The 26,868-nt window shown below is 38.1% G+C and overlaps 1 protein-coding gene across 2 annotated transcripts in view; it reads left to right on the top strand.

Annotated features, from left to right (window-relative positions):
* RPRD2 (regulation of nuclear pre-mRNA domain containing 2) overlaps positions 1–26,868 on the top strand; it is a 90,752-nt gene that overhangs the window by 19,039 nt on the left and 44,845 nt on the right. For both annotated transcript variants that reach the window (XM_060090470.1, XM_060090471.1), the window contains exon 2: positions 19,030–19,159. In XM_060090470.1, the coding sequence (XP_059946453.1) occupies positions 19,030–19,159 (130 nt within the window). The remainder of the gene's footprint in view (positions 1–19,029; positions 19,160–26,868) is intronic.

The following is a 26,868-nucleotide window of genomic DNA, read 5'->3' on the forward strand; positions in this document are numbered from 1 at the left end:
ATAATTTTAGATCCTTTATATCATGCAGATTCATGTTCTTTAGCCATATGGTACTTTTAACTTAGAAGTTAATAACCAAAACAAAAATTTTCCCTTTGCTTGGAAATTAAAATGTGCATTTCCAGATAACTCATGGATCAGAGAATAAATCATAGTGGAAATGTAAAAATACATAGCACTGAATAGTAATAAGAACACTACATCAAAACTAATAACTCATTTTATTGAGTGCTTACCATTTGTTTATTTGGGATCCATCAGTGAATACATCAAGTTTTCTGACCTTGTGGATCAATAAATATAATGAAAAAGTAAATTACCTATTATGGTAGAAAATGAAAAAATCTTATGGGAAAGAAGTAAAAAGAGCAAGGTAAAGGGCATTGGAATTAACGGTGGAGATTGGGGGACAGGTTGCAGTATTAAAGGAAGCACTTAAAATAGGCTTCATTGAGAGAGTGAGAATTGAGTAAAGACCTGAAGACACTGAGTTAGCCGGGTGCGTATCTGGAGGAAGAGGATTCTAGGTAAAGGGAACAGTTAGAATTAAGACACTAAATTATGAGTATATCTGGTATGTTCAAAGAATAGTGTTCCAGAACACTATGGCTGGAATGGAGTGAAAGTAGACGAGGTCAAAGAGATAAAGGAGATGGCAGATCACGTAGGGCAAAGTCTTTGGCTTTTACTTAGAGTGGAAGTAGTAACCATTGGAGAGTTTTGAGCAGAGAATAACATGCTCTGACTTACCTTTTAAAAGAATTCTCCACTGCCATGGCAAGAATAGACTATAAGGAGGAATGGACAGAAGCAGAGAGACCTATTATAAGAGTAATGTAATAGTCTAGGTGAGAGATGATGATGGCTTAGATTGCAGTGACAGGGATGAAGGTCATAAGAAGTAAATGATTTCTGGATACGTTTTGAAGATAGAACGAATTGCTGACAGTATGAGAAAAAGGAGGAATTAAAGATAATTCCAAGGTTTGTGTCCTGAGTGATAGAAGGATGGAGTTGTTATTAACTACGTGATGAAGGCTTTGAGTAGACAAGATTTGGGAGAGATCAAGAGTTTAGTTTTTAACATGTTGAGTTTGAGATATCTTCTAGATACTTCAGTGGAGATGTCATGTTAGACAAGTAGGTATATGGGTCTTGGGTTAAGAAGTCTGGGCTGGGATGCAGCAAAGCTGTACCTAAGGGAAATTTGTAACCTTAAATGCAAGAGGCTGAAACCTAATAAGCTAAGCGTCTTTTGTTTAAAAAAAAAAAAAAAAAACAGGCAAAGAACAACAGAATAGGCCCAAGAAGAGTAGAAGGAAGGAGATTAAAAATAAGAGCAAAGAATAAGTACAAAAGAAAGACAAAATAGAGAAGGTCAGCAAAGACAAAACTTGCTTCTTCCAAAAGCCCAGTAGGGGCTTCCCTGGTGGCACAGTGGTTAAGAATCCGTCTGCCAATGCAGGGGACATGGGTTCGAGCCCTGGTCCAGGAGGATCCCACATGCTGCGGAACAACTAAGTCCATGTGCCACAGCTACTGAGCCGGTGCTCTAGGGCCCGCAGGCCCAACTACTGAGCCCGTGCACCTAGAGCCTGTGCTCCACAAGAGAAGCCACTGCAATGAGAAGCCCACGCACTGCAACAAAGACCCAATGCAGCCAAAAATAAAATAAATAAATTTAAAAAATAATAATACTAAAAAAAAGAGTAAAAGATAAACCTTTGTCAGGACTGATCAAGGAAGAAAAGAAGAGGAAGCAAAAATAAACAGTATTAGGAATGGAGAGGGGGCATGACTACAGATAAAGTAGAAATTTTAAAATCATACGAACAACTTTATGCCAATAAATTTGAAAACTCAGATGAAATGGACAAATTTCTTTAAAAATTAATAATCCAAGAAGAATTAGAAAATTTGAATAGCTCTGTAAGTATTAACCAGACTGAGTAAGTAGTTTGTAAAATCTTCCTATGAAGAAAACATCAGGCTCATGGAATGAACATCTTTGGCTGGAGGGCAAGAAGGTCTCAGAAGAGCCCAAAGACGAATGAGATCATATCAAAAGATGTAAGAGCTGGCTTGAAAGGGATTTTACTGGCTAACTGTGAGACAGTTTGTACATCAAAAAGAATGACAGTAATGAATGAAGAAAAAAATCCCTGTGTCTATAGTTACATTCATTAAAAGAAAAGAGAAAGAGAACAAGGGAGGGGCAAGAAAGAAAAGCTCTTTATAGAAGAATGTCATCTAATAAATTGCATACTTTTTATATGTTTAATGTTAAATGACATATATATATATATATATATATATATATACTTTTTTAAAAAATAATAAATAGCTTGTCCTAGGTGAGGACATGGAGAGACATCTGGCCATTGTAGTAGACAGTGTTCCAAATATTTGAAGGAGTAGGGAAGGTAAGAAGTGAGAAGGTAGCTATGATGGATTATGTAATTAAGGGAGGGTTATTTTCAAATGAAAGTCACTTCAGTGTACAGAATTAGGGAGCCATTAACTAGTTTGTTTTTTAACAAACTTTTTATGATTATAAAAGTACATTGTAAAATTCAAAGTATGTATGTGTTACAAAATGAAAAGTAAGTTACCCATCACCTTCCTCTATATGCCAAGTTCCATTATTAACAGTTTCTTATTTTTTTCTTATATATATTAACATTGTTGTGCAACCATCACCAACATCCATCTCCAGAACTTTTTTTCATCTTCCCAAATGAAACTCTGTGCTCATTAAACAGTAACTACCCATTCCTCCCATCCCATAGCCCCTAGCAACCACCATTCTACTTTCTCTTTCTATGACTTTGACTACTCTAGGTACCTCATATAAGTGGAATCATATAGTATTTGTCTTTTTGTGACTGGCTTATTTTACTTAGCATAACGTCTCTTCAAGGTTCATCCATATTAGTGGCATGTGTCAGTTTCTGTCCTTTTTAAGGCTGAATAATATTCCATTATATGTGTGAGATTTATATATATGTATATCACATTTTGTTTACCCAGTGTGTTCTTAAAAGAGAACTAACTATAGACATAGATTTTTTAAAATTACAAACAAATACAACTTCAGCTTTACATTAATAATTTTTAAAGCCTCGAGGAAATGGAGAAAATGTCCATAAAAATATTGGCTTAATATATAGAATATATATTTTCTTAATATATAGAACCCTTATTGGCTTAAGAAATAGAAAACCTGAAAAAGGCGTAGAACCCAGCTGGTTTAGCAGCCATATGATCATGTATGTGTGTTTGCTTTTATTAACATGTGTTTTGTGGCTGAGTATTAGTTTGAAATAATTTTTTGTCTTCAAAATTTTAAACAAGGCTGTTTTTCATATCCAAGTGGATGTCTTTGCAAGTCTGCATCAGATCTCATCAAATTAAAAAATAATCTCTATGACTTACATTCAAGGTTGTTACTATTCAGGATTCAATCTGTATTATAGTTATTTGTCTGTGATGAATAATGCTGCTATGGATACTTTTGGGCACATGTGCAAGAGAGGAATCGCCAGATTGAAGGGATGCAACTGCTTGACTTTACAAGTGTGTGTTGTCAATTTGTTTCTCATTTAAAATCCCATTAAAAGTACTTTAAAATGATCAATAAAACTGACAAATCTTTAGCCAGGCAAAGGGAAAAAAAAGAAGATGCTAATTACTAATAGCAGGAATGAAAAAGGAGCAACAGTACAGATCCTGCAGACATTGAACTTCTAGGAGTTTTGTAGTTAGGTTTTACAGTTAGGTCTGTAATGCATTTCGAGTTAATTTTTGCAAATGGTATGAGGTGTGGGTCAAGGTTGTTGTTTTTTTTAATGGATGTCCAACTGTTCCAGTACCATTTGTCAAAAAGACTGTCCTTTCTTTATTTCTTCATTAAATTGCCTATGCACCTTTGTCAAAAATCAATTAACCATATGAGTCTATTTCTGAACTCTGTTTTGTCCCATTGATCTGTGTCTGTCCTTTTGCTAATGCCTCACTGCCTTGATTACTATATCTCGTTTTGAAATCAGGTAATGAGGGGCTTCCCTGGTGGCGCAGTGGTTGAGAGTCCACCTGCCAATGCAAGGGACATGCGTTCATGCCCTGGTCCGGGAAGATCCCACATGCTGCGGAGCGGCTGGGCCTGTGAGCCATGGCCGCTGAGCCTGCGCGTCCGGAGCCTGTGCTCTGCAATGGGAGAGGCCACAACAGTGAGAGGCCCGCATACCGCAAAAAGAAAAAAAAAAAAAAAAAAAAAATCAGGTAATGTGAATCCTCCAACAAGATTTTCAAAATTACTTTAGCTATTCTAGGTTTTAGTCTTTCCATTTAAATTTTATTATTATTTTTTTAATTAATTAATTTATTTATTTTTGGCCCTGTTGGGTCTTCGTTGCTGCGTGTGGGCTATCTTTAGTTGCGGCGAGCAGGGGCTGCTCTTGTTGCGGAGCACGGGCTCTAGGCACGTGGACTTCAGTAGTTGTGTCACACGGGCTCAGTAGTTGTGGCACACAGGCTTAGTTGCTCCATGGCATGCGGAATTTTCCCAGACCAGGGCTTGAACCCGTGTTCCCTGCATTGGCAAGTGGATTCTTTTTTTTTTTTTTTTTTTTTGGCAGGTGGATTCTTAACCATAACCACTGTGCCACCAAGTAAGTCCCCCATTTAAATTTTACTCTTTTTTTTTTTTTTTTTTTTTGCGGTACACGGGCCTCTCACTGTTGTGGCCTCTCCCATTGCAGAGTGCAGGCCCAGCGGCCATGGCTCACGGGCCCAGCCGCTCTGCGGTATGTGGGATCTTCCCGGACCGGGGCACGAACCCGTGTCCCCTGCATCGGCAGGTGGACTCTCAACCACTGTGCCACCAGGGAAGCCCCCCCATTTAAATTTTAGAATCAGTTTGTTTTTTCTAAAAATCATGCTGGGGTTTTGATTAGGATTATATTGAATTTGTACATTAATTTGGGAGAGAATTGACATCTTAACAATATTGAGTCTTCCAACCCATAAATATGGTATATCTCTCCACTTATTTAGGTCTTCATTGATTTCTTTCATCAGTGCTTTGTATTTTTTTCTCTGTATACATATCTTATTTTGCTAGATTCTACCTAAGTCTTTCTTGCTGTTATAAATGGTTCTATGTTAAAAAAATTTTTTTTTCTATTATGTATTCTGCAACTCTACTAAACTCACTCACTAGTTCTTATACCTATTTTGTAGATTCTTTGTGGTTTTTCTATGTAGACAAATCATGTTTTCTGCAACAGAAGGCAGTTGTAATTTCTTCCTTTACAATTTATATGCCTTTATTCCTTCCCTTGTCTTACTGCACTGGCTAGAACGTCTAGTTGTAGAGAAAGGGTGAAAGTGAACATCCTGCAGCTTTCAGTATTTCACTTTTATGTATGAGAAAGTCTGTGATCTTGGGATAGGCAAAGATTTCTTACGACACCAACAACACAATCCATAAAAAAAATTTTTTTATAAGCTGGACTTCATCAAAATTATGAAATTTTGCTGTTTTAAAGATGCTATTAAGAGATGTTTATAGTGGTTTTATTGATAATTACCAAAACCAAAAAAACCCAAATACCCTTCAACAAACAAACTGTGATACAAACAAACTTTAGGACATCCTTGAAATGGAATATTATCTTACAGTAAAAAGAAATGAAATGTTATGTTTTGTATATTTTACCACAATTTAAAAAAAAATGACTTAAGGGAATCCCTGGTGGTCCAGTAGTTAGGACTCTGCGCTTCCACTTCAGGAGGCACGGGTTCAATCCCTGGTCTGGGAACTAAGATCTTGAATGCTGTACAGCGTGGCCAAAAAAAAAAAAAAAAAAGACTTAAAGAAGTGAAGTACTGGTACACACACATAGATACATGTCAAATGTATTATGCTAAGTGGCTCAAAGGCTATGTATTATATAATTTCATTTATATAACTCTATGGAAAGGACAAAACTATATGGTTAGAGAGTGGGGGTAGGGAGAGGGGTTCACTAAAAATGGGCAGGAAGGATTTGGGGGGTAATATAACTGTGGGGGTTACACTGCAAAATTTGTCAAAATTTATATACCTGTACATTAAAAAAGGGTGAATTTTGGTGTGTGTAAATCAAACCTCAATAATAAACCTGATTTAAAAAAAAATAAAAACAAAACACCAACACAATAAATAAGATGACTTTCTGTTTCTACACATCTTTGCCAAATCTTGGTACTGTCAGCTCTCTTGAATTTTTTGCCAGGCTTGGGGGGCGGGTAAATGCTGTCTCCTGATCTTAATTTGGATTTTCCTGATTATTAATGAAGTTCTTTTTTGATTGGCTATTCAAGATTCCTATTTTGTGAGATGCCCATTTGTTTCTTTTGCCCACATAAGAAGTTACAAGGAGTTTCTCCCAGTTAGAGGTATGTCTTTGTACTCTCTTTATGATGTCTTTTTGATGAAGAGAGGTTGTTAATTTTAATAATATTAGATTTATATATGTATTGTGGTTAACCCACTTTTTATTATGGTTGGCACACTGTGTTTGGTTTAAGAACTCTTTCCCTACCTTATGGTCATAAAGATGTTCTCCTGTGTTTTCTGCTGAAGCCTTTGGTTAGCCTATTGTATTTGTCCTTATTCCATTCAGAACTGATTTTTGTATATGACATGATAGAGTTCATTTTCATTTTTTTTTCATGTAGAAACACCATTGTCCTATCTACTTTAATGAATAGCATTCTCCTTTTTTCCCAGTGATCTGCAGTGCTACCCCTGACATAAATGTCAGTTAACACAGATCTGTTTATGGGCTCTCCATTTGGTTCTAATGGTCAGTTTGGCCATACCTGTGCAAATTCCATAGCCTGTTATATGACGTCATGGTATCTGGGAGGCCACATTCTTCTACCTTGTGTCTTTTTATTCTTAGGCCTTTGCACTTCCATATAAAATGGAGAATCAGCTTCTCAAATTCCTTAATGTATTTTATTAGGATTTTGACTGGAATTCTATTGAATGTGTTGATCAATGTGGAAGAACTGATCTGATATATATGATAGTCTTACCCCTATGGTACTTCACTCTTTGTATTTAAGACTTCATTATCAAGTTATGTGGTTCCTTTTTATTTCTAACGGAAATTGTTATTTGCTAACCATATCTACTTCAGCAGACAGAATTTTATCAAGAATTTTTCTGTAAATATAGTGAATGATATTTACAGATTTTCTAAGATAAAGCCATCCTTAAGTTCTTGGGATAAATAAAAGACCATCTTTATATACTAATGCTGCTTCTGGCATTTTTGTGATCCACAGATCATGGGTCCATGTAATCTCAAGAAAGAAATTTTTCCAGCACAGTTAACACACAAGTCTAATTATTGATTGTAAAAAGCAAACTAAGCAATGAAGTGTTTAAGCATTCATTTATTTTGGTAGCTCACAGTGAGTCAGGATCAGAGGAGATCTATTGGACTAGTAGTTTCTAGACATGGGCCAATCAATTTAAGAAAATAGAAAAACTAAAGGTGCTGAAATAGGATTGTTCATATTTCCAGTTGAGGACATTAAAATCATTACCATCATTTCATAAAGATATTTTAATTACCAGAAAAATAGGAAGAAGATAATAGAGAACCATTCTTTAACTTGGATACATTTTGCTTTAGGAAAAATAAGCTGCTATGTCCTCATTTTTCTCATTTCTCTGCAAACCAATGGAAATTTCATCACAGGCTATGGCCAGAATTTGGGAACTGCTGCACCAGGCCATATTATACTGCTTCTTGGAAATTTTTCTATAGTTATTAGATAGATGGAGAAAAAAGGGCACAGTACCTGACTTTGACAGCTGATTGGCTGACATATTATGAAAGTGTTATGGAAATTAATTCCTCTAAGTTTTTGGTAAATGTATAAGTTTATATCTCTTGGCTTCACATATACTTTCTTGGTGGTGGTGGCAACATTGATGTTGAAATATCATATGACACCCTGGTTATAAAAAGTTGATTGTTTTCTCACAAGTTACTCTTTCCTAAACTTGTGGCATCTCTCTTCCTTCTCTGTTAGAGAAGTATAAGGTGTGGAGAGTAAGGTAGATTATCATGACATAAACTTAAGTACATAATTACCAAGATAAATTTGTTAAAAGAATTGATATGATATATTCTAAATGCACAGTGGAAATGTTTTGGGAATTAATTTGTTGGGATTAGCCACACTACTATTTCCCTTCATTAATGTAAAAAATAGTTGTGCTAATACTCATTGAAGATGAAAAGGAGTAATCTGCTTTTTTTGGCCTCAAGTTAGACTATGGAAGTAGGCAGTCGGTCAACAAAAACATAATAAATGGCTAGTTTGTATTCAGCACTATGAAAGATGGAAAAGAAGTAAATGATATAATTCTGTTTCAAAGAGTTTACAATCAAGCCAAGGAAAAGCTAATGTGTGAAGTAGTACATGATGTTAAATATAAGAGCAGTGTAAGTTCAGAGTTAAGAAAGATGGAAGTGGTTTCAAGAGCTGTCTTTGAGGACCAGGGTTTTGGCTTGGGTTTTGAGATGAGAATTCAAATAATAAAAGGAGAAGAGTAATGTCATTTTAGATGGAAGAAATAGTGTGAACATTTTTTTAAATCCATGAACAGACAGCTTGGCTATTTAATTAACCAACATTTGAATCGTTCCTGAACAGAGTTTTGGTTATAATCAACTTTTTAAAACATTTCGCTTATTAAATGATATGTACATAGTTACTCCGCATAGTTATTAGGTGTAAGCAATTAAACAACTCATATAAATCTCTATATTTAGTATTACTATAGGCAAACCAAGCATTTCTGAGGTCAGCTGAGAAGAATACCGGTTGAGTTGAAGCCCTCGGACTTCTCCGAACACTAGGGTTCCCAAGTGATTCCGCTTCTGATTTTTTTGCAACCTAGATGTTTCACAAGCCTCCTAGATGTCAGGAGCCAGAATAGAGCAAGGGAGTCCTGGAATTGGAGGAGCTAAGAATAAAATAGCCTTTTCTCTCCCCATTTTCAGAGGCCAGGGTTAAAGAGAAAGAAACTATTGTCATACATATCTTAATTTAGATTAGTTTATTCAAATGGCATTTTTCCCTCATACTCACCTGATATATACTAGCTTACAGGGAAGGAAAACTGGGAGAAAACAACTGCTGTTAGTGAAGTATTTGACTTGTTCTCTAGTAGGTACTATAAACAGACATTTAACATATATTATTTATTCCTTGCAAAGTCTTTTGAGCTATTATATTCATTTTAAGGATGGAAATAAAGGCTCAGAGACATATAATTTTAGTGAAGGTCATGACTCAGTTATTGAGGTAAAATTTGAATTGATGTATGTCTGAATCCAATTTCTGTTTTCTTTCTGCTATACCATCCTCGGAAAGGAATGAGAATTCTGCTATATGTATTTGAGACAGGACTCTCCTTAGCACTAAGGTGGGGCAGATTACATTATTTATTTGATATTCCTCTTTTCCCAGCATTTTCGTGTTAGTGAAATCAGGGTAAACTTGAAAGAGAAAATTTTATGAAAGAGCAATGGTGGGGGGTTGTTGTTTAAGACTGTGATATAGACTTACAGAAGATGGATTTGGTTAACAAAGGACAGGAGTAAAAGGTTCAGTCTCCTTCACATCCTAGATCATTGCTTGGTGTTATCTAGGAGACCCCAAAACATTTGGGGATAATTGATGAGAGAGAAACAGATAATTTGGAGCATGGGGGAAGATGAGGCCTGGATGGGGATGATTTTAGAAGGGAGGCTTTGGTTAGTATTCATTTATTCAATAGAAGATATTAATTGTATACCTGATAAATAGTTGATTGGCATTGAGGTACCAAGCCAGTGTGCTGAAAGAACTCATGGTCTGATGAGGAAACATTTATAAATGGATGTTTTAAATTCCAAGTGAAAAAGTACAGTATCTATATACAAGGTGCTTGAGCAGTATTGAGGAAGGACATAAAATGTAGTGGCATAGGGGTGTTTTGTTTTTAATTTTTAATGTATTATTTTGAATAAGTAAATACATGCCCAAGTCAAATTCCAAAAAGTGTACAATGGAAAATGCAGTCCTCTGTCATGACTGTCTCTATCTCTCTTGATCCCTTGGTTTCCTTCTGTAGAGGCATCACTGTTAGCAGTTTCTTATATATCTTCCCAGAGGTATTCTCTATAAATATGAAATATATGCTTGTTTGTACTTTTTGTACACATATACTAGCAAAGTAGACCCATTATATCTTTTTTTTTATTTTTATTTATTTTTTATTTTTTATTTTTTTTGCGGTATGCGGGCCTCTCACTGCTGTGGCCTCCCCCGTTGCGGAGCACAGGCTCCGGACGCGCAGGCTCAGCGGCCATGGCCCACAGGCCCAGCCGCCCCGCGGCATATGGGATCCTCCCAGACCGGGGCACGAACCCGTATCCCCTGCATCGGCAGGCGGACTCTCAACCACTTGCGCCACCAGGGAGGCCCGACCCATTATATCTTAGTTTTGCTTTATATCTTGGAGATAGTTCTAAATGAACTATAAAATGAACTGTTAAAAACACAAGTTTTTTAAGTTACATACTTTTCAGCTAGATGGAGGTAACAGAATTTATTTAGCGAAGCCCCTATTAAGAACTTTTAGGATATTTCCAGACTTTTGTTGGAAATAGTGCTGCAAGAATATCTTTGTACACAGGGACAAGCATACTGGTGGGATTAATTCCCAGCAGTCTGGAGAATGCATTGAAACTACAGACAGAGATCAGTTATTAAGAAGTTTGTTGTAGTAATGATGAGAAACTGAAGTAGGGTAGTGGCAAAAGAAATGGGGAGGGAAAAAATGAACTAGAAATTAATGTACTTCATCAATTCTAGGATGTACATCGTCTTCACATTTTAACATGTTTGAAAGCAGTATGTATTTTACAGTTGATGGTTTCATTCAGCTAACTGGAAGTACTTTTTAAATTTCTTGGTGGTATATAAAATGTGCATGTTATAAACAATCTTATCTTAAATTCAGAAATACGCAGTAATAAGAAGGTAGGATTAGCAGGACTTAAATGTAAAAAGTAAGGGGAAGCAAGAGGCAAGGTTGACATATATTTTTTGTTTTCTTCACTTTCAATATGTAAACCATTTTTCTATTTTCTGTATGGTCTTCATATTTGATTAATGATTGTCAACTCTACTACTGGTGGATATTTAGATTCTGATTTTCTTTTGGCTCTTTACAGATCATTGATAACACTGAGTAGTTTTCTGTTTAGAGTTAAGGAATGTTTGGATTTAGTAGATTTCTAGATAATTAGATATAACGATATTTAACAAATGTTCCTAGTGGCAAAATATTCAAAGAACTTCTGAGTTGATACTTTACAAATGTTGAGAGACCATTTTGAATTTTTTAGCTTAGATGTGGCTCTTTCAGTGTACATTGAAGTCATTTACTCGGGACTCGGGTTCTAAAATCAGTACCTAAGACAAAAGATTAATTCTTAAAATTGTGCACTAATTACAGTACCTAACGGTATCTTAGATGGAAGTCTGGTCCCTATCTACTCTGGAGGTACTCAGAAGCCAGCTACCTTATGGGATTATTAACCAAACTGAATAGAAGACTATAGTACTCATTTTCATGAGTAGTTTTTCTTTTCTTTACATTTTCCTTCTCCTTTTTTTCTAATTTATTTATTCAAGAAATAGTTACTGAAAGCCTACTATGTGTTAGGCATGCTCTTAAGTGCTGAGAATTCAACACTAAACAAAACTGACAAAAATCCTTGTCCTCATCGGGGGAGACAGGCAAAAGATAAACTAAGTAAATTATAGTTTATTGGGGGGAAAAAAGGGGTGATAGGAGTGTTGGTGGTTTGATGTTGCAGTTTTCCTGGTCAGGGAAATACAGAAAGTCACTGAGAAAGTGACATTTGGGCAAAGATTTAAAGGCAGCGAGAGAGTAAACCATGAGATTGTATGGGGAAAGAATGTTCCAAGCAGAGGGAGCAGGGAGCTCAAAGGACCCTGAAGCAAGAGCATGCCAGGTGTGTTGTAGGTCTTGCAGTTGCAAGGTGGCCAGAGTGGCAGGAATGGAATGAATGGTTACCAGGACTGGGGATCAGAGAGATAGTGCAAGGTCAGATTGTTTAGGACTTACAGGCCATAGTAAGGACTTTGATCTTTACCCTGAGTAAGGACGAGAGCCATTATTGGGGGGATTTAAAGCAGCAAAATAATATGATCAGATTTATATTTTGAAAGGATCTAGACTGAAGTGGGGCAAAGGTAGAAGCAGGGAGACCAGTTAAGAGGCTAGTTCAATAATTCAAGCAAAAGATGATATGACTTAAACCAGGAGGCAATGATAAGTAATAGTTGGAGTCTATGTATTTTTAAAAATTTGTTATTTTTAAATAATTTCAAATTTAAAGCTGCAGTATATTACAAATACCTCTTGTGTGCCTTTCACCAGATTCCCCAGTAATTAACGTTTTACCATATCTACTTTAATCTCTTATTGCTCTCTTCATATACACGTACACACACACATACACACACACACTTTTCTTCAGAGCTATTTGAGAGTATGTTGCAGACATGATGCCCTGTTCAATACTTCAGTGTCCTTAAAAACAGTTCATTTCCTTATATAGTTGTATTAATAAGCTTGGGCTGCCATAACAAAATACCACAAACTGTGTGGCTTTAAACAGCAGAAATTTATTTTCTCACAGTTCTAGAAGGTGGAAAGGCTAAGATCAAGGTCTGACAGGGTTCAGTTTCTGGTGAAAGTTCTCTTCCTGGCTTGTAGATGGCCACCTTCTTACTGTGTCCTCACGTGGTGGAGGAGGGTTTGGGGGGAGGCAGAGTTCCTCTGATGTCTCTTAGAAGGACACTCATGTCGTCTTATCAAGGCCCCACCATTATGTCCTCACATAACCTTAATTACCTCTTTATAGACCTTATCTCCACATACAGTAACATTGGGGGTTAGGACTTCAACATATGAATTTTGGGGAGACACAGTTCAGTACATTGCAACAGTTGTTATGTAACATCTGTACAACCACCAAAATCAAGAAATGAAAACTGATACAGTACTACCATCGAATCCACAGACATTAATTGAATTTTGCCAGTTATCCCAATAATGGTCTTTTTTTTTTTTTTTTTTTTTTTGCGGTACGTGGGCCTCTCACTGTTGTGGCCTCTCCCGTTGCGGAGCACAGGCTCCGGATGCGCAGGCTCAGCGGCCATGGCTCAGCAGCCATGGCTCACGGGCCAGCCACTCCGAGGCATGTGGGATCTTCCCGCACCGGGGCACGAACCCGTGTCCCCTGCATCGGCAGGCGGACTCTCAACCACTGCGCCACCAGGGAAGCCCCAATAATGGTCTTTAAAATCCAGGGTCATTTGTTAGAGTTAATTGTCATGTCTCTTTAGTTTACTTCAGTCTGAAACAGTTCTTTAGTCTTTCCTTATCTTTCATGACCCTGAAATTTTTGAAGACTATAGGCCAGTAACTTGTAAAATAATCCATAAATTTGTGTTTGTCTGTTTTTTTGTTTTTGTTTTTGTTTTTAGATTCAGGTTATGCAGTTTGGGGCAAGAATACCACAGAAGTGATGCTGTGTTCTTAAAGCGTTATATATATTTGGAGGAACATAATGTCAGTCTGCCCCATTAATAGTGACATTAACTTTTATCACTTGAATAAGTGTATGTTTTCTATATATAACTGTGAATTCATACCAAGACTTCCAATTACAGTCCAGCACCACAGGGTTTATTCTAACCTCCTTCTTTCTGCATTTGTAACTTCCTAAATCTGTATATATTTCAAAGGTAGCGTTACTGAGATCTGCATTGTGAGTTTGGATATGGAGTGTGAAAGAGGGGAGTCAAGGATGACCCGATTTTTGGCTGAAAAAAGCCACCACAGAAGAAATGCCATTTACTGGGACGGAGAAGACTATAAGAGGAGAGAATTAAGAGGAAGAGATCAGAATATCACACGTTGAGTCTGAGCTGTGTATTAAATATCCCAAGAGAGATGTTGGGTAGGAAGTTGGATATTTGAGTCTGCAGTTCAAAGAACAGGTCCAGGCTGAAATACAAATTAGTTAAACACAATCAGTTAAACTTTTTGGACAAAAGCGATTATATTTCCTTAATCAATAATGGAAGCAGCAAATATGTATTACAGAAAATTATAATACAGGCAAGCAAAAGTGAAAAAAATAGAGATCAGTACTGTTAAAATTTAATTCCATATTCTTTCTGATCTCTTTCACAGATTTTTTTCCTAACATGAGATCATTCTGTAATTACTGTGTTTTCCCCCCAGTTGATGATTTATTTCCATTTCCGTAAATTTTCATTTTATCTGATCCAGACCACATTCACATTTCTTCAGTTGATCCAAAAATGTCATTTACAACTGGCTAGTCCAAACCTATATCCATTTCAGAAACACAAATTAGTTACATCAGATTGCTCTGTACCTTGAGTCTCTTAATCCCTCCAGTAATAGTTTAGGGCAGGAATTTCCTGGTTAGGACTCCAAGCTTTCACTGCCAAGGGCCTGAGTTCAGTCCCTGGTGGGGGAACTAAGAGCCTGCAAGCCACGTGGCATGGCCAAAAAAAAAAGTTTGGGGTGATGTGTTTTGGGAAGTTGAGGTAGAGAGGGGTCAGAATCTGACATGAATTAAATTTAAAATTTTTGACTTTTTCCTATGGGTGAGTAGAAAACACTGATTATTTAGGATGGATTATCATAGAAAAGGAGTGTCTGTGAGAGAGAGAGGGAGAGAGAGAGGTGTGTTTCTGGGAACTGTGAGTAATTCATTAAAGGTGGAATTTTGAATTTGAAGGCGGAAGAGATGAGACTGGAAGAGAAGGTAAGATCCAGAATGTAAATGAAAACTAAGGTGTTTGGGCATTTTCTAGTAAGCAGTTGGAAATCACTGACAGATTTGATCTGAGAAATAGTTGGATACTGTTCACGTATTAGAAGATGAATTTAGCAACAATGTAGAGAATAAATTTGAGAAGACCAAATCCAAGGCAGGATAACCAGCTCGGAGGCTATTTCAGTAGTAGTCTGGGTCAAAAGTGATGACCCAGCAAAGAGCAATGGTAGGAAGAGAAGGAGAAGAGGGGATAAATTTGAAAAATATTATTGGAGACAAAATTGGCTGGACTTGGAGATTTATCAAAAGGGGGTGAGGGTCAGGTAGGGAAGAAGAGGAGCCAAAAAAGACTGCTGAAATTCTAGCTAAATACAAGAGCAGTAACAGATGGAAGAGGAGGAAGATTATTAATAAAATATTGAAAAACCAAGTTCAAGGTATCTCTGAGACTTTGAAGTAGAGTGTGCATTGACTGGTAAAGGGAAATCCAAACATGAAATCTATGGTTATGGGAGTCATTGGTACTTAGGTGGTAGTAGTTAAATGTGGATAATTATGCTGATAGCATTCCATTTTCTGTTTGCTAAGCACAGTCCTAAATGCTTTACATACATTGTTTTATTTAATTCTTGTAACAACCCATGAGTTTGTCATTTTGCAAAGAAAAAAAAAAGTAATATATAGAAGTTAGGTAATATATAAGATCCTAAAGCTAATAAGTGATAAAGCCAGGAATAGAACAGACTATCTGATTTTGAACCTGAAATCTTACAACTCTATGCTACGGGTGAATCGAGAAGAGGGCTCAGGAGAGAACCCTGGGGAGCATCAACATTTAAAGGAGGATGGAGACTTCACTGGTGGCGCGGTGGATAAGACTCCACACTCCCAGCGCAGGGGACCTGGGTTTGATCCCTGGTCAGGGAACTAGATCCCACACGCGTGCTGCAACTGAGAGTTAGCATGCCACAACTAAGCCCGTGTGCCGCAACTAAGAAAGTTGCATGCCACAACTAAGGAGCCTGCAACCTGCAAATAAATAAATATTTTTTAAAAAGAAATAAATAAAGGAGGATGATCACAAGCAGAGCTGCCTACCTATCATGTCCACCTGTGTATATATATGGAGGAAGAGCTAGAGACATCAGAGGAGAACTAAGAGAATGATTATAACAGAAACAAAAAGGGATTACTATAGCACATTATTCTGTGTGCCAAAGCCTGGTGGAAATGATAGTTCTTTGTAGAAATAGCATTTTAAAAAATCTCCTTTTGGGGCTTCCCTAGTGGTGCAGTGGTTAAGAATCCGCCTGCCAATGTAGGGGACACAGGTTCGAGCCCTGGTCCGGGAAGGTGCTGCGGAGCAACTAAGCCCGTGTGCCACTAACTACTGAGCCTGTGCTCTAGAGCCTGCAGGCCACAACTACTGAGCCCACGCTCCTAGAGCCCGTGCTCCCCAACAAGAGAAGCCACTGCAATGAGAAGCCTGCACACTACAACAAAGAGTAGCCCCTGCTCGCTGCAACTAGAGAAAGCTGGCACACAGCAACAAGAACCAACACAGCCAAAAATAAATAAATAAAATAAATATATTAATGAAAAATCTCCTTTGGGTTTAATAAGTTGGAGTTTATTGGTAATATTGGTAATTGCTGTTTGAGTGAAGTGATGGCAACATAAATGAGATAGCATAATTTATATAAGGCTCCTCACATGGTAGATTGCATTTTTTAAAATAAATTTATTTTATTATTTTATTCTATTTTATTTTTTGGCTGTGTTGGGTCTTCATTGCTGCACGTGGGCTTTTCTCTGGTTGCGGCAAGCGGGGGCCACTCCCCGCTGCAGTGCACAGGCCTCTCATCGCAGTGGCCTCTCTTGTTCCGGAGCACAGGCTCCAGGGTGCCGGCTTCAGTAGCCGTGGCTCACGGGCTTAGTTGCTCCACGGCATGCGGGACCCCCCTGGACCAGGGCCCGAACCCACGTCCCCCGCATTGGCAGGTGGACCCCCAACCACTGTGCCACCAGGGAAGCCCGCATATTTTTTAAGTACAAAAAAAGGTAGCTCCTATAATTATGGAGTTACTAGAAATTAGAGACAGTGAGTATATAACACTCTTTCAGATCCCTGATCTGAAAGATCTTAACTGACTTAGGTAAATTGATCTGGATGGGTTTACGTATGGGTACATTTAAAAAAAATAATAAATTTATATATTTATTTAATTTTGGCTGCGTTGGGTCTTCGTTGCTGCGTGTGGGCTTTCTCTAGTTGCGGCGAGTGGGAGCTACTCTTCGTTGCGGTGCGCAGGTCTCTCACTGCGGTGGCTTCTCTTGTTGCAGAGCATGGGCTCTAGGCACGCAGGCTTCAGTAGTTGTGGCATGCAGGCTCAGTAGTTGTGGCACACAGGCTTAGTTGCTCCATGGCATGTGGGATCTTCCTGGGCCAGGGATCGAACCCATGTCCCCTGCATTGGCAGGCGGATTCTTAACCACTGCGCCACTAGGGAAGTCCCTGGGTACATTTTTTGAGAGAACATAATTCCCATCTAATGATTTCTGCTTCTCTGTGAAATAGCATATTAAGCTTATCTCCTGAGAGTGAGAAAGAATGTGGTAAGAGAGGGCGCTTGACAAGAGTGGTAAAAGTTTGAAATAGCTCTTACAGCAATTGAGAGAGGATGCTGATTAAAGACACATATGGGAGGAGGGCCCACTCAAGGAAGGGACTGAATTTACATTGTTTCATTACTTCTGGTGGTATGATTTTTCTTCAGCAGAACCCCGGGGCAGAAATAAAGGTGCGGTAAAGTCATTCAGTTAGATTGATCCAGATTTAGGATTTTGTTGAATACATGTGATAGAAAGCCTAAATTGTAAGGAGGACAAAAAGCAAATGAAGGTTTTGATATAAGAATGGTTTCGGGCTTCCCTGGTGGCACAGTGGTTGAGAGTCCGCCTGCCGATGCAGGGGACGCGGGTTCATGCCCCGGTCCGGGAGGATCCCACATGCCGCTGAGCTGCTGGGCCCGTGAGCCATGGCCGCTGAGCCTGTGCATCCGGAGCCCATGCTCCACAACGGGAGAGGCCACAACAGTGAGAGGCCCGCGTACCGCAAAAAAAAAAAAAAGAATGGTTTCGATGATGGATCAGAAAGACTCTGGAATTGGTAGAGAAAGAATTGAGTACTAGAAGAGACTATATGTGAGTTAGAGAAAATAGAGAACTGAGATCTTGATGAAACTGAAGGACAAATATAATGGAATGGGTGGTTGTGGTCAGAAAGGGTGATTTTAAAATGTAGAAAGAAGTGGTTCTTGGAGGTCGCTGCATTGGAGGTCGAGACTAGAAAACATGATGAATCATCTGTATGGACAGTAAAATTTTTCAGGATAATAATAAAACTTAGGGTGACTTTGCTCAAGGTTCCATATAGTAAGTTGATTGGGCCCTGTCCTGGACCTTAATAAAGGTTGATGTGGGTGGGTTTATGGACTCAAATTACTTATTTCCCAGGACATTCGCCTAGTGATGAAAGTGGCAGCAGAGCCTCTCTTCCAGTAGATGGGAGGACTTCGGTATATCTGGACTGGTTGATGAAAAGAGTCTGTCTGCAATAATAATGTAGAGGAGGTTAAGCAATTTGCTTGCCTAAGGTCACATTCTGATTGGATTCTAAAACCCATTCTCCTTCCACTAACCCTGGTGTTTTTGCAACAAATTGAACTACTTCAACTCAATTTTTTATCTTCCCAAATGTTTGGGAGAACAGTTTTGTTTTATTTGAGCTTCTCCAGAGTTAATAGGTTTTTTAGTGCCAAATACATACAAAGTGAAGTAGAAATTTACTAAAGGAATACCTAGAACAGAAACTTAACGTGAAGCAGTCAAGGTTTTTAGGCATTAGGTTCAGTAACTTGATCCATTAGCTCGTTTGTCTGTTTACTCATCATCCATCCTTGTAGTAGCAGTTACACAGTTTGAGAACACTGTATTTGGAATAAGTTGTACTAAGTATAAATTGACTCATTTGGTCTTATTTATTGTCTTTTGTCATCTCCAGCTGCCTATCCCCACCGTTTGAATCTCTTTTACCTTGCCAATGATGTCATACAGAACTGTAAAAGGAAAAACGCAATCATATTCCGTGAATCGTTTGCTGATGTACTTCCTGAAGCAGCTGCTCTAGTGAAGTAAGTAAATTCTTACTCCTCTTTGGGATCTAAGCTTAGAAAATTTAGAATTTTAGTTTCCCGTTAGTAAGAACTGTAATAGTTGCACATGCTTGAAGATCCAAGGATATTTTGTCCAAATTGTTGATTGTAACTTTCCTGGTAATACACTTTTCTTTTAAAGACTCTTTCTTCCCTTTTTGAAAACTTGTCTGTTATTTATGCTCTGCCGCTTCTCTCCTAACTTGACCAAGAGAGTGTATCTCCTGGTCATACTCTCTGGCTGTACTTCTTTCTAACTGCTTTTTCTGTTTTTGTGTTTTTTACACATTTCCATTTTTCTTTCAGAGTCTTTCTGAAATCTTGCCCCCTTCATGAAATCAGTGTAATTAGGGAGAAATGAAAATATTTATTCTTAATTCTATATTGATTTACTCCATTAGCAAAGTTGTATCCAGCATTTCCCAAAGTGCTGGAACACTTATATTTGATCTTATTTTTGCCCTGTATTAATAGTGTTTTCCTTGTGTTTCATCCATATTTGTAAGCTGTTTGCTTGGTGTGAGAAACACACACATCTACACACAATTGGAGGATAAACAATTATATGGAAAAATCAAAATAGCTAAATATTTCCTCAAAGTATGTGCTTATCGGGCTTCCCTGGTGGCCCAGTGGTTGAGAGCCTGCCTGCCGATGCAGGGGACACGGGTTCGTGCCTCGGTCCGGGAGGATCCCACGTGCCGCGGAGCTGCTGGGCCCGTGAGCCATGGCCGCTGAGCCTGCGCGTCTGGAGCCTGTGCTCCGTCCGCAACGGGAGAGGCCACAACAGTGAGAGTCCCGCGTACGGCAAAAAAAATAATAATAATTTGTACTTATTAGCATAATGTATGTTTGAATATATGACTATCGTATATTATTGATCCATTTGTTAGTATTAACTCAGTTAGAATGGAATGATCCTTGTTCCTTCCTTTGGATTGTAAACTTAAGATGTCTACTTTGGTATTACAAAAGATTAAAATGTGGTCTTATTTTTATATACTAAGTAATAAAGATTTATACACGTCAGAAGTAGATAAAATAATAACAGTAATATCACCTACATTTATTGAGCAGTCATAATTGACCAGATATTATTATTATTATACAAAGTACTTTGTGTACTTCAGGTTGTTTAAACCTGAGAACAACATTTAAAGTGGCTACTACTATTACCCCCATTTTAAGGAGGAGGAAACTGGCTTAGAGACATTAAGTAGCTTGCCTAAGCGCTCACAGCTACCGGGTTGGGGGGTGGGGCTGGTATTTGACAGAATTCCTACCCAAGCCTGTCTAGACCCCGAAGCTTATGTTCTTTGCCACCTAACCACTAGTCTGTGCTGCTTCTTTACATATATAAATCCAATATAATTTTGAGTAAGAAAAGCAGTGTGCTACATGATCTCCACTACTTAGAGTTTCTGCTGTAAATATCATTATAGTCTTAAAAACTTAACCTAATGTATCCTATACTTAGATTTCATGACCTAGTTCATGGATTAATATAGGGTTGTCACCTTTTATTTTACCATGTAAAGATATTTTTAAAAAGAACTACTTTGTATTACTATTTCACAGAAAAACATAGGAATGGCATAATCTCAGAATAAAGTACAGTCCTTTAAAATTTTAAGCTCTGAAAATGTTTTTAACTCAATGAAGGATATCTTCAGAAACCTATGATAAAATCAGACTTAATGGTGAAACAATAAAAGCATTTCAGGAGTGATGCCTTCTATCATCATTACTGTTCACCATTATGTTGAGATTCCATTCATTTCTAAATAAATAAATAATAGTGAGAAGACATTTAGAAGAGATAGAATTATCATTATTTGCAGATAATAGGATTACCTACATCAGGGGTAGGCAACCTTTTTCTATAAAAGACCAGATAGTATTTTAGGCTTTGCCAGCCATAGGATCTCTGTTGCCACTACTCAACTCTGCCATTCTAGCATAAAAGCAGCCATAAGCAACTGGGTGTGGCTGTGTTCCTAAAACTTTATTTACAAAACAGGCAGCTGGCCAGATTTGGCTTGAGGTTTGAAGTTTGCTGACCCCTGGCCTACATAGAATCAACTAATAAGAGAGTTCAGTTAAATAGCCAGATTCAAGTTCAACGTAGAAAAGCAGTAGATTTGACTTCCGGGTAAGATGGCGGAAGAGTAAGACGCGGAGATCACCTTCCTCCCCATGGATACACCAGAAATACAGCTACACGTGGAACAACTCCTACAGAACACCTACTGAACGCTGGCAGAAGACCCCAGACCTCCCAAAAGGCTCGCCCCGCACTCCGTGCCCCTCCCTCCCGCCCGGCCTGAGTGAGCCAGAGTCCCCGAAGAGGCTGCTCCTTTAGCCCTGTCCTGTCTGAGCGAAGAACAGACGCCCTCCGGCGACCGACACGCAGAGGCGGGGCCAAATCCAAAGCTGAGACCCAGGAGCTGTGAGAACAAAGAAGAGAAAGGGAAACCTCTCCCAGCAGCCTCAGAAGCAGCGGATTAAAGCTCCACAATCAACTTGATGTACCCTGCATCTGTGGAATACATGAACAGACAACACATCATCCCAAATTGAGGAGCCCGGAGTCAGTGCTGTGCCTCTGAGGTGGGAGAGCCAACTTCAGGACACTGGTCCACAAGAGACCTCCCAGCTCCACATAATATCAAACGGCGAAAATCTTCCAGAGATCTCCATCTCAACACCAGCACCCAGCTTCACTCAACGACCAGCAAGCTACAGTGCTGGACACCCTAAGCCAAACAACTAGCAAGACAGGAACACAACGCCACCCATTAGCAGAGAGGTGGCCTAAAATCATAAAAAGTCCGCAGACACCCCAAAACACACCACCAGACGTGGACCTGCCCACCAGAAAGACAAGATCCAGCCTCATCCACCAGAACACAGGCACTAGTCCCCTCCACCAGGAAGCCTACACAACCCACTAAACCAACCTTAGCCACTGGGGACAGACACCAAAAACAACGGGAACTACGAACCTGCAGCCTGCAAAAAGGAGACCCCAAACACAGTAACATAAGCAAAATGAGAAGACAGAAAAACACACAGCAGGAGAAGGAGCAAGATAAAAACCCACCAGATCTAACAAATGAAGAGGTAATAGGCAGTCTACCTGAAAAAGAATTCAGAATAATGATGGTAAAGATGATCCAAGATTCTATTTCCCAGATCCAAAATCTTGGAACTAGAATAGACAAAATGCAAGAAACAGTTAACAAGGACCTAGAAGAACTAAAGATGAATCAAGCATCGATTAAAAACACAATACATGAAATAAAAAATACTCTAGATGGGATCAATAGCAGAATAACTGAGGCAGAAGAACGGATAAGTGAGGTGGAAGATAAAATAGTGGAAATAACTGCTGCAGAGCAAAATAAAGAAAAAAGAATGAAAAGAACAGAGGACAGTCTCAGAGACCTCTGGGACAACATTAAACGCACCAACGTTCGAATTATAGGGGTTCCAGAAGAAGAAGAGAAAAAGAAAGGGACTGAGAAAATATTTGAAGAGATTATAGTTGAAAACTTCCCTAATATGGGAAAGGAAATAGTTAATCAAGTCCAGGAGGCACAGAGAGTCCCATACAGAATAAATCCAAGGAGAAATACGCCAAGACACATATTAATCAAACTGTCAAAAATTAAACACAAAGAAATCATATTAAAAGCAGCAAGGGAAAAACAACAAATAACACACAAGGGAATCCCCATCAGGATAACAGCTGATCTCTCAGCAGAAACTCTACAAGCCAGAAGGGAGTGGCAGGACATAATTAAAGTGATGAAGGAGAAAAACCTGCAACCAAGATTACTCTACCCAGCAAGGATCTCATTCAGATTTGATGGAGAAATTAAAACGTTTACAGACAAGCAAAAGCTGAGAGAGTTCAGCACCACCAAACCAGCTTTACAACAAATGCTAAAGGAACTTCTCTAGGCAAGAAACAGAACAGAAGTAAAAGACCTACAATAACGAACCCAAAACAATTAAGAAAATGGGAACAGGAACATACATATCGATAATTACCTTAAATGTAAATGGACTAAATGCTCCCACCAAAAGATACAGATTGGCTGAATGGATACAAAAACAAGACCCATATATATGCTGTCTACAAGAGACCCACTTCAGACCTAGAGACACATACAGACTGAAAGTAAGGGGATAGAAAAAGATATTCCATGCAAATGGAAACCAAAAGAAAGCTGGAGTAGCAATTCTCATATCAGACAAAATAGACTTTAAAATAAAGACTACTAGAAGAGACAAAGAAGGACACTACATAATGATCAAGGGATCGATCCAAGAAGAAGATATAACAATTGTAAATATTTATGCACCAAACATAGGAGCACCTCAATACATAAGGCAGATACTAACAGCCATAAAAGGAGAAATCGACAGTAACACAATCATAGTAGGGGACTTTAACACCCCACTTTCACCAATGGACAGATCATCCAAAATGAAAATAAATAAGGAAACACAAGCTTTAAATGATACATTAAACAAGATGGACTTAATTGATATTTATAGGACATTCCATCCAAAAACAACAGAATACACATTTTTATCAAGTGCTCATGGAACATTCTCCAGGATAGATCATATCTCGGGTCACAAATCAAGCCTTGGTAAATTTAAGAAAATTGAAATTGTATCAAGTATCTTTTCCGACCACAATGCTATGAGACTAGATATCAATTACAGGAAAAGAGCTGTAAAAAATACAAACACATGGTGGCTAAACAATACACTACTTAATAACGAAGTGATCACTGAAGAAATCAAAGAGGAAATTAAAAAATACCTAGAAACAAATGACAATGGAGACACGACGACCCAAAACCTATGGGATGCAGCAAAAGCAGTTCTAAGAGGGAAGTTTATAGCAATACATCCCACATTAAGAAACAGGAAACATCTCGAATAAACAACCTAACCTTGCACCTAAAGCAATTAGAGAAAGAAGAACAAAAACATCCCAAAGTTAGCAGAAGGAAAGAAATCATAAAAATCAGATCAGAAATAAATGAAAAAGAAATGAAGGAAACAATAGCAAAGATCAATAAAACTAAAAGCTGGTTCTTTGAGAAGATAAACAAAATTGATAAACCATTAGCCAGACTCATCAAGAAAAAAAGGGAGAAGACTCAAATCAATAGAATTAGAAATGAAAAAGGAGAAGTAACAACTGACACTGCAGAAATACAAAAGATCATGAGAGATTACTATAAGCAACTCTATGCCAATAAAATGGACAACCTGGAAGAAATGGACAAATTCTTAGAAATGCATAACCTGCCAAGACTGAATCAGGAAGAAATAGAAAATATGAACAGACCAATCACAAGCACTGAAATTGAAACTGTGATAAAAAATCTTCCAACAAACAAAAGCCCAGGACCAGATGGCTTCACAGGCGAATTCTATCAAGCATTTAGAGAAGAGCTAACACCTATCCTTCTGAAACTCTTCCAAAATATAGCAGAGGGAGGAACACTCCCAAACTCATTCTACGAGGCCACCATCACCTTGATACCAAAACCAGACAAGGATGTCACAAAGAAAGAAAACTACAGGCCAATCTCACTGATGAACATAGATGCAAAAATCCTCAACAAAATACTAGCAAACAGAATCCAACAGCACATTAAAAGGATCATACACCATGATCAAGTGGGGTTTATTCCAGGAATGCAAGGATTCTTCAATATACGCAAATCAATCAACGTGATACACCATATTAACAAATTGAAGGAGAAAAACCATATGATCATCTCAATAGATGCAGAGAAAGCTTTCGACAAAATTCAACACCCATTTATGATAAAAACCCTGCAGAAAGTAGGCATAGAGGGAACTTTCCTCAACATAATAAAGGCCATATATGACAAACCCACAGCCAGCATCGTCCTCAATGGTGAAAAAATGAAACCATTTCCACTAAGATCAGGAACAAGACAAGGTTGCCCACTCTCACCACTCTTATTCAACCTAGTTTTGGAAGTTTTAGCCACAGCAATCAGAGAAGAAAAGGAAATAAAAGGAATCCAAATCGGAAAAGAAGAAGTAAAGCTGTCACTGTTTGCAGATGACATGATACTATACATAGAGAATCCTAAAGATGCTACCAGAAAACTACTAGAGTTAATCAATGAATTTGGTAAAGTTGCAGGATACAAAATTAATGCACAGAAATCTCTGGCATTCCTATATACTAATGATGAAAAATCTGAAAGTGAAATCAAGGAAACACTCCCATTTACCATTGCAACAAAAAGAATAGAATATCTAGGAATAAACCTACCTAAGGAGACAAAAGACCTGTATGTAGAGAATTATAAGACACTGATGAAAGAAATTAAAGATGATACAAATAGATGGAGAGATATACCATGTTCTTGGATTGGAACAATCAACATTGTGAAAATGACTCTACTACCCAAAGCAATCTACAGATTCAATGCAATCCCTATCGAACTACCACTGGCATTTTTCACAGAACTAGAACAAAAAATTTCACAATTTGTATGGAAACACAAAAGACCCCGAATAGCCAAAGCAATCTTGAGAACGAAAAACGGAGCTGGAGGAATCAGGCTCCCTGACTTCAGACTATACTACAAAGCTACAGTAATCAAGACAGTATGGTACTGGCACAAAAACAGAAAGATAGATCAATGGAACAGGATAGAAAGCCCAGAGATAAACCCACGGACATATGGTCACCTTATCTTTGATAAAGGAGGCAGGAACGTACAGTGGAGAAAGGACAGTCTCTTCAATAAGTGGTGCTGGGAAAACTGGATAGGGACATGTAAAAGTATGAGATTAGATCACTCCCTAACACCATACACAAAAATAAGCTCAAAATGGATTAAAGACCTAAATGTAAGGCCAGACACTATCAAACTCTTAGAGGAAAACATAGGCAGAACACTCTGACATAAATCACAGCAAGATCCTTTTTGACCCACCTCCTAGAGAAATGGAAATAAAGACAAAAATAAACACATGGGACCTAATGAAACTTAAAAGCTTTTGCACAGCAAAGGAAACCATAAACAAGACCAAAAGACAACCCTCAGAATGGGAGAAAATATTTGCAAATGAAGCAACTGACAAAGGATTAATCTCCAAAATTTATAAGCAGCTCATGCAGCTCAATAACAAAAAAACAAACAACCCAATCCAAAAATGGGCAGAAGACCTAAATAGACATTTCTCCACAGAAGATATACAGATATACAGACTGCCAACAAACACATGAAAGGATGCTCAACATCTTTACTCATTAGAGAAATGCAAATCAAAACTACAATGAAATATCATCTCACACCAGTCAGAATGGCCATCATCAAAAAATCTAGAAACAATAAATGCTGGAGAGGGTGTGGAAAAAAGGGAACACTCTTGCACTGCTGGTGGGAATGTGAATTGGTACAGCCACTATGGAGAAGGGTATGGAGGTTCCTTAAAAAACTACAAATAGAACTACCATATGACCCAGCAATCCCACTACTGGGCATATACCCTGAGAAAACCATAATTCAAAAAGAGTCATGTACCAAAATGTTCATAGCAGCCCTATTTACAATAGCCCGGAGATGGAAACAACCTAAGTGTCCATCATCGGATGAATGGATAAAGAAGAT

The sequence above is a fragment of the Mesoplodon densirostris genome, chromosome 2 (assembly GCF_025265405.1).
Source record: "Mesoplodon densirostris isolate mMesDen1 chromosome 2, mMesDen1 primary haplotype, whole genome shotgun sequence".
Classification (NCBI taxonomy): Eukaryota; Metazoa; Chordata; class Mammalia; order Artiodactyla; family Ziphiidae; genus Mesoplodon; species Mesoplodon densirostris.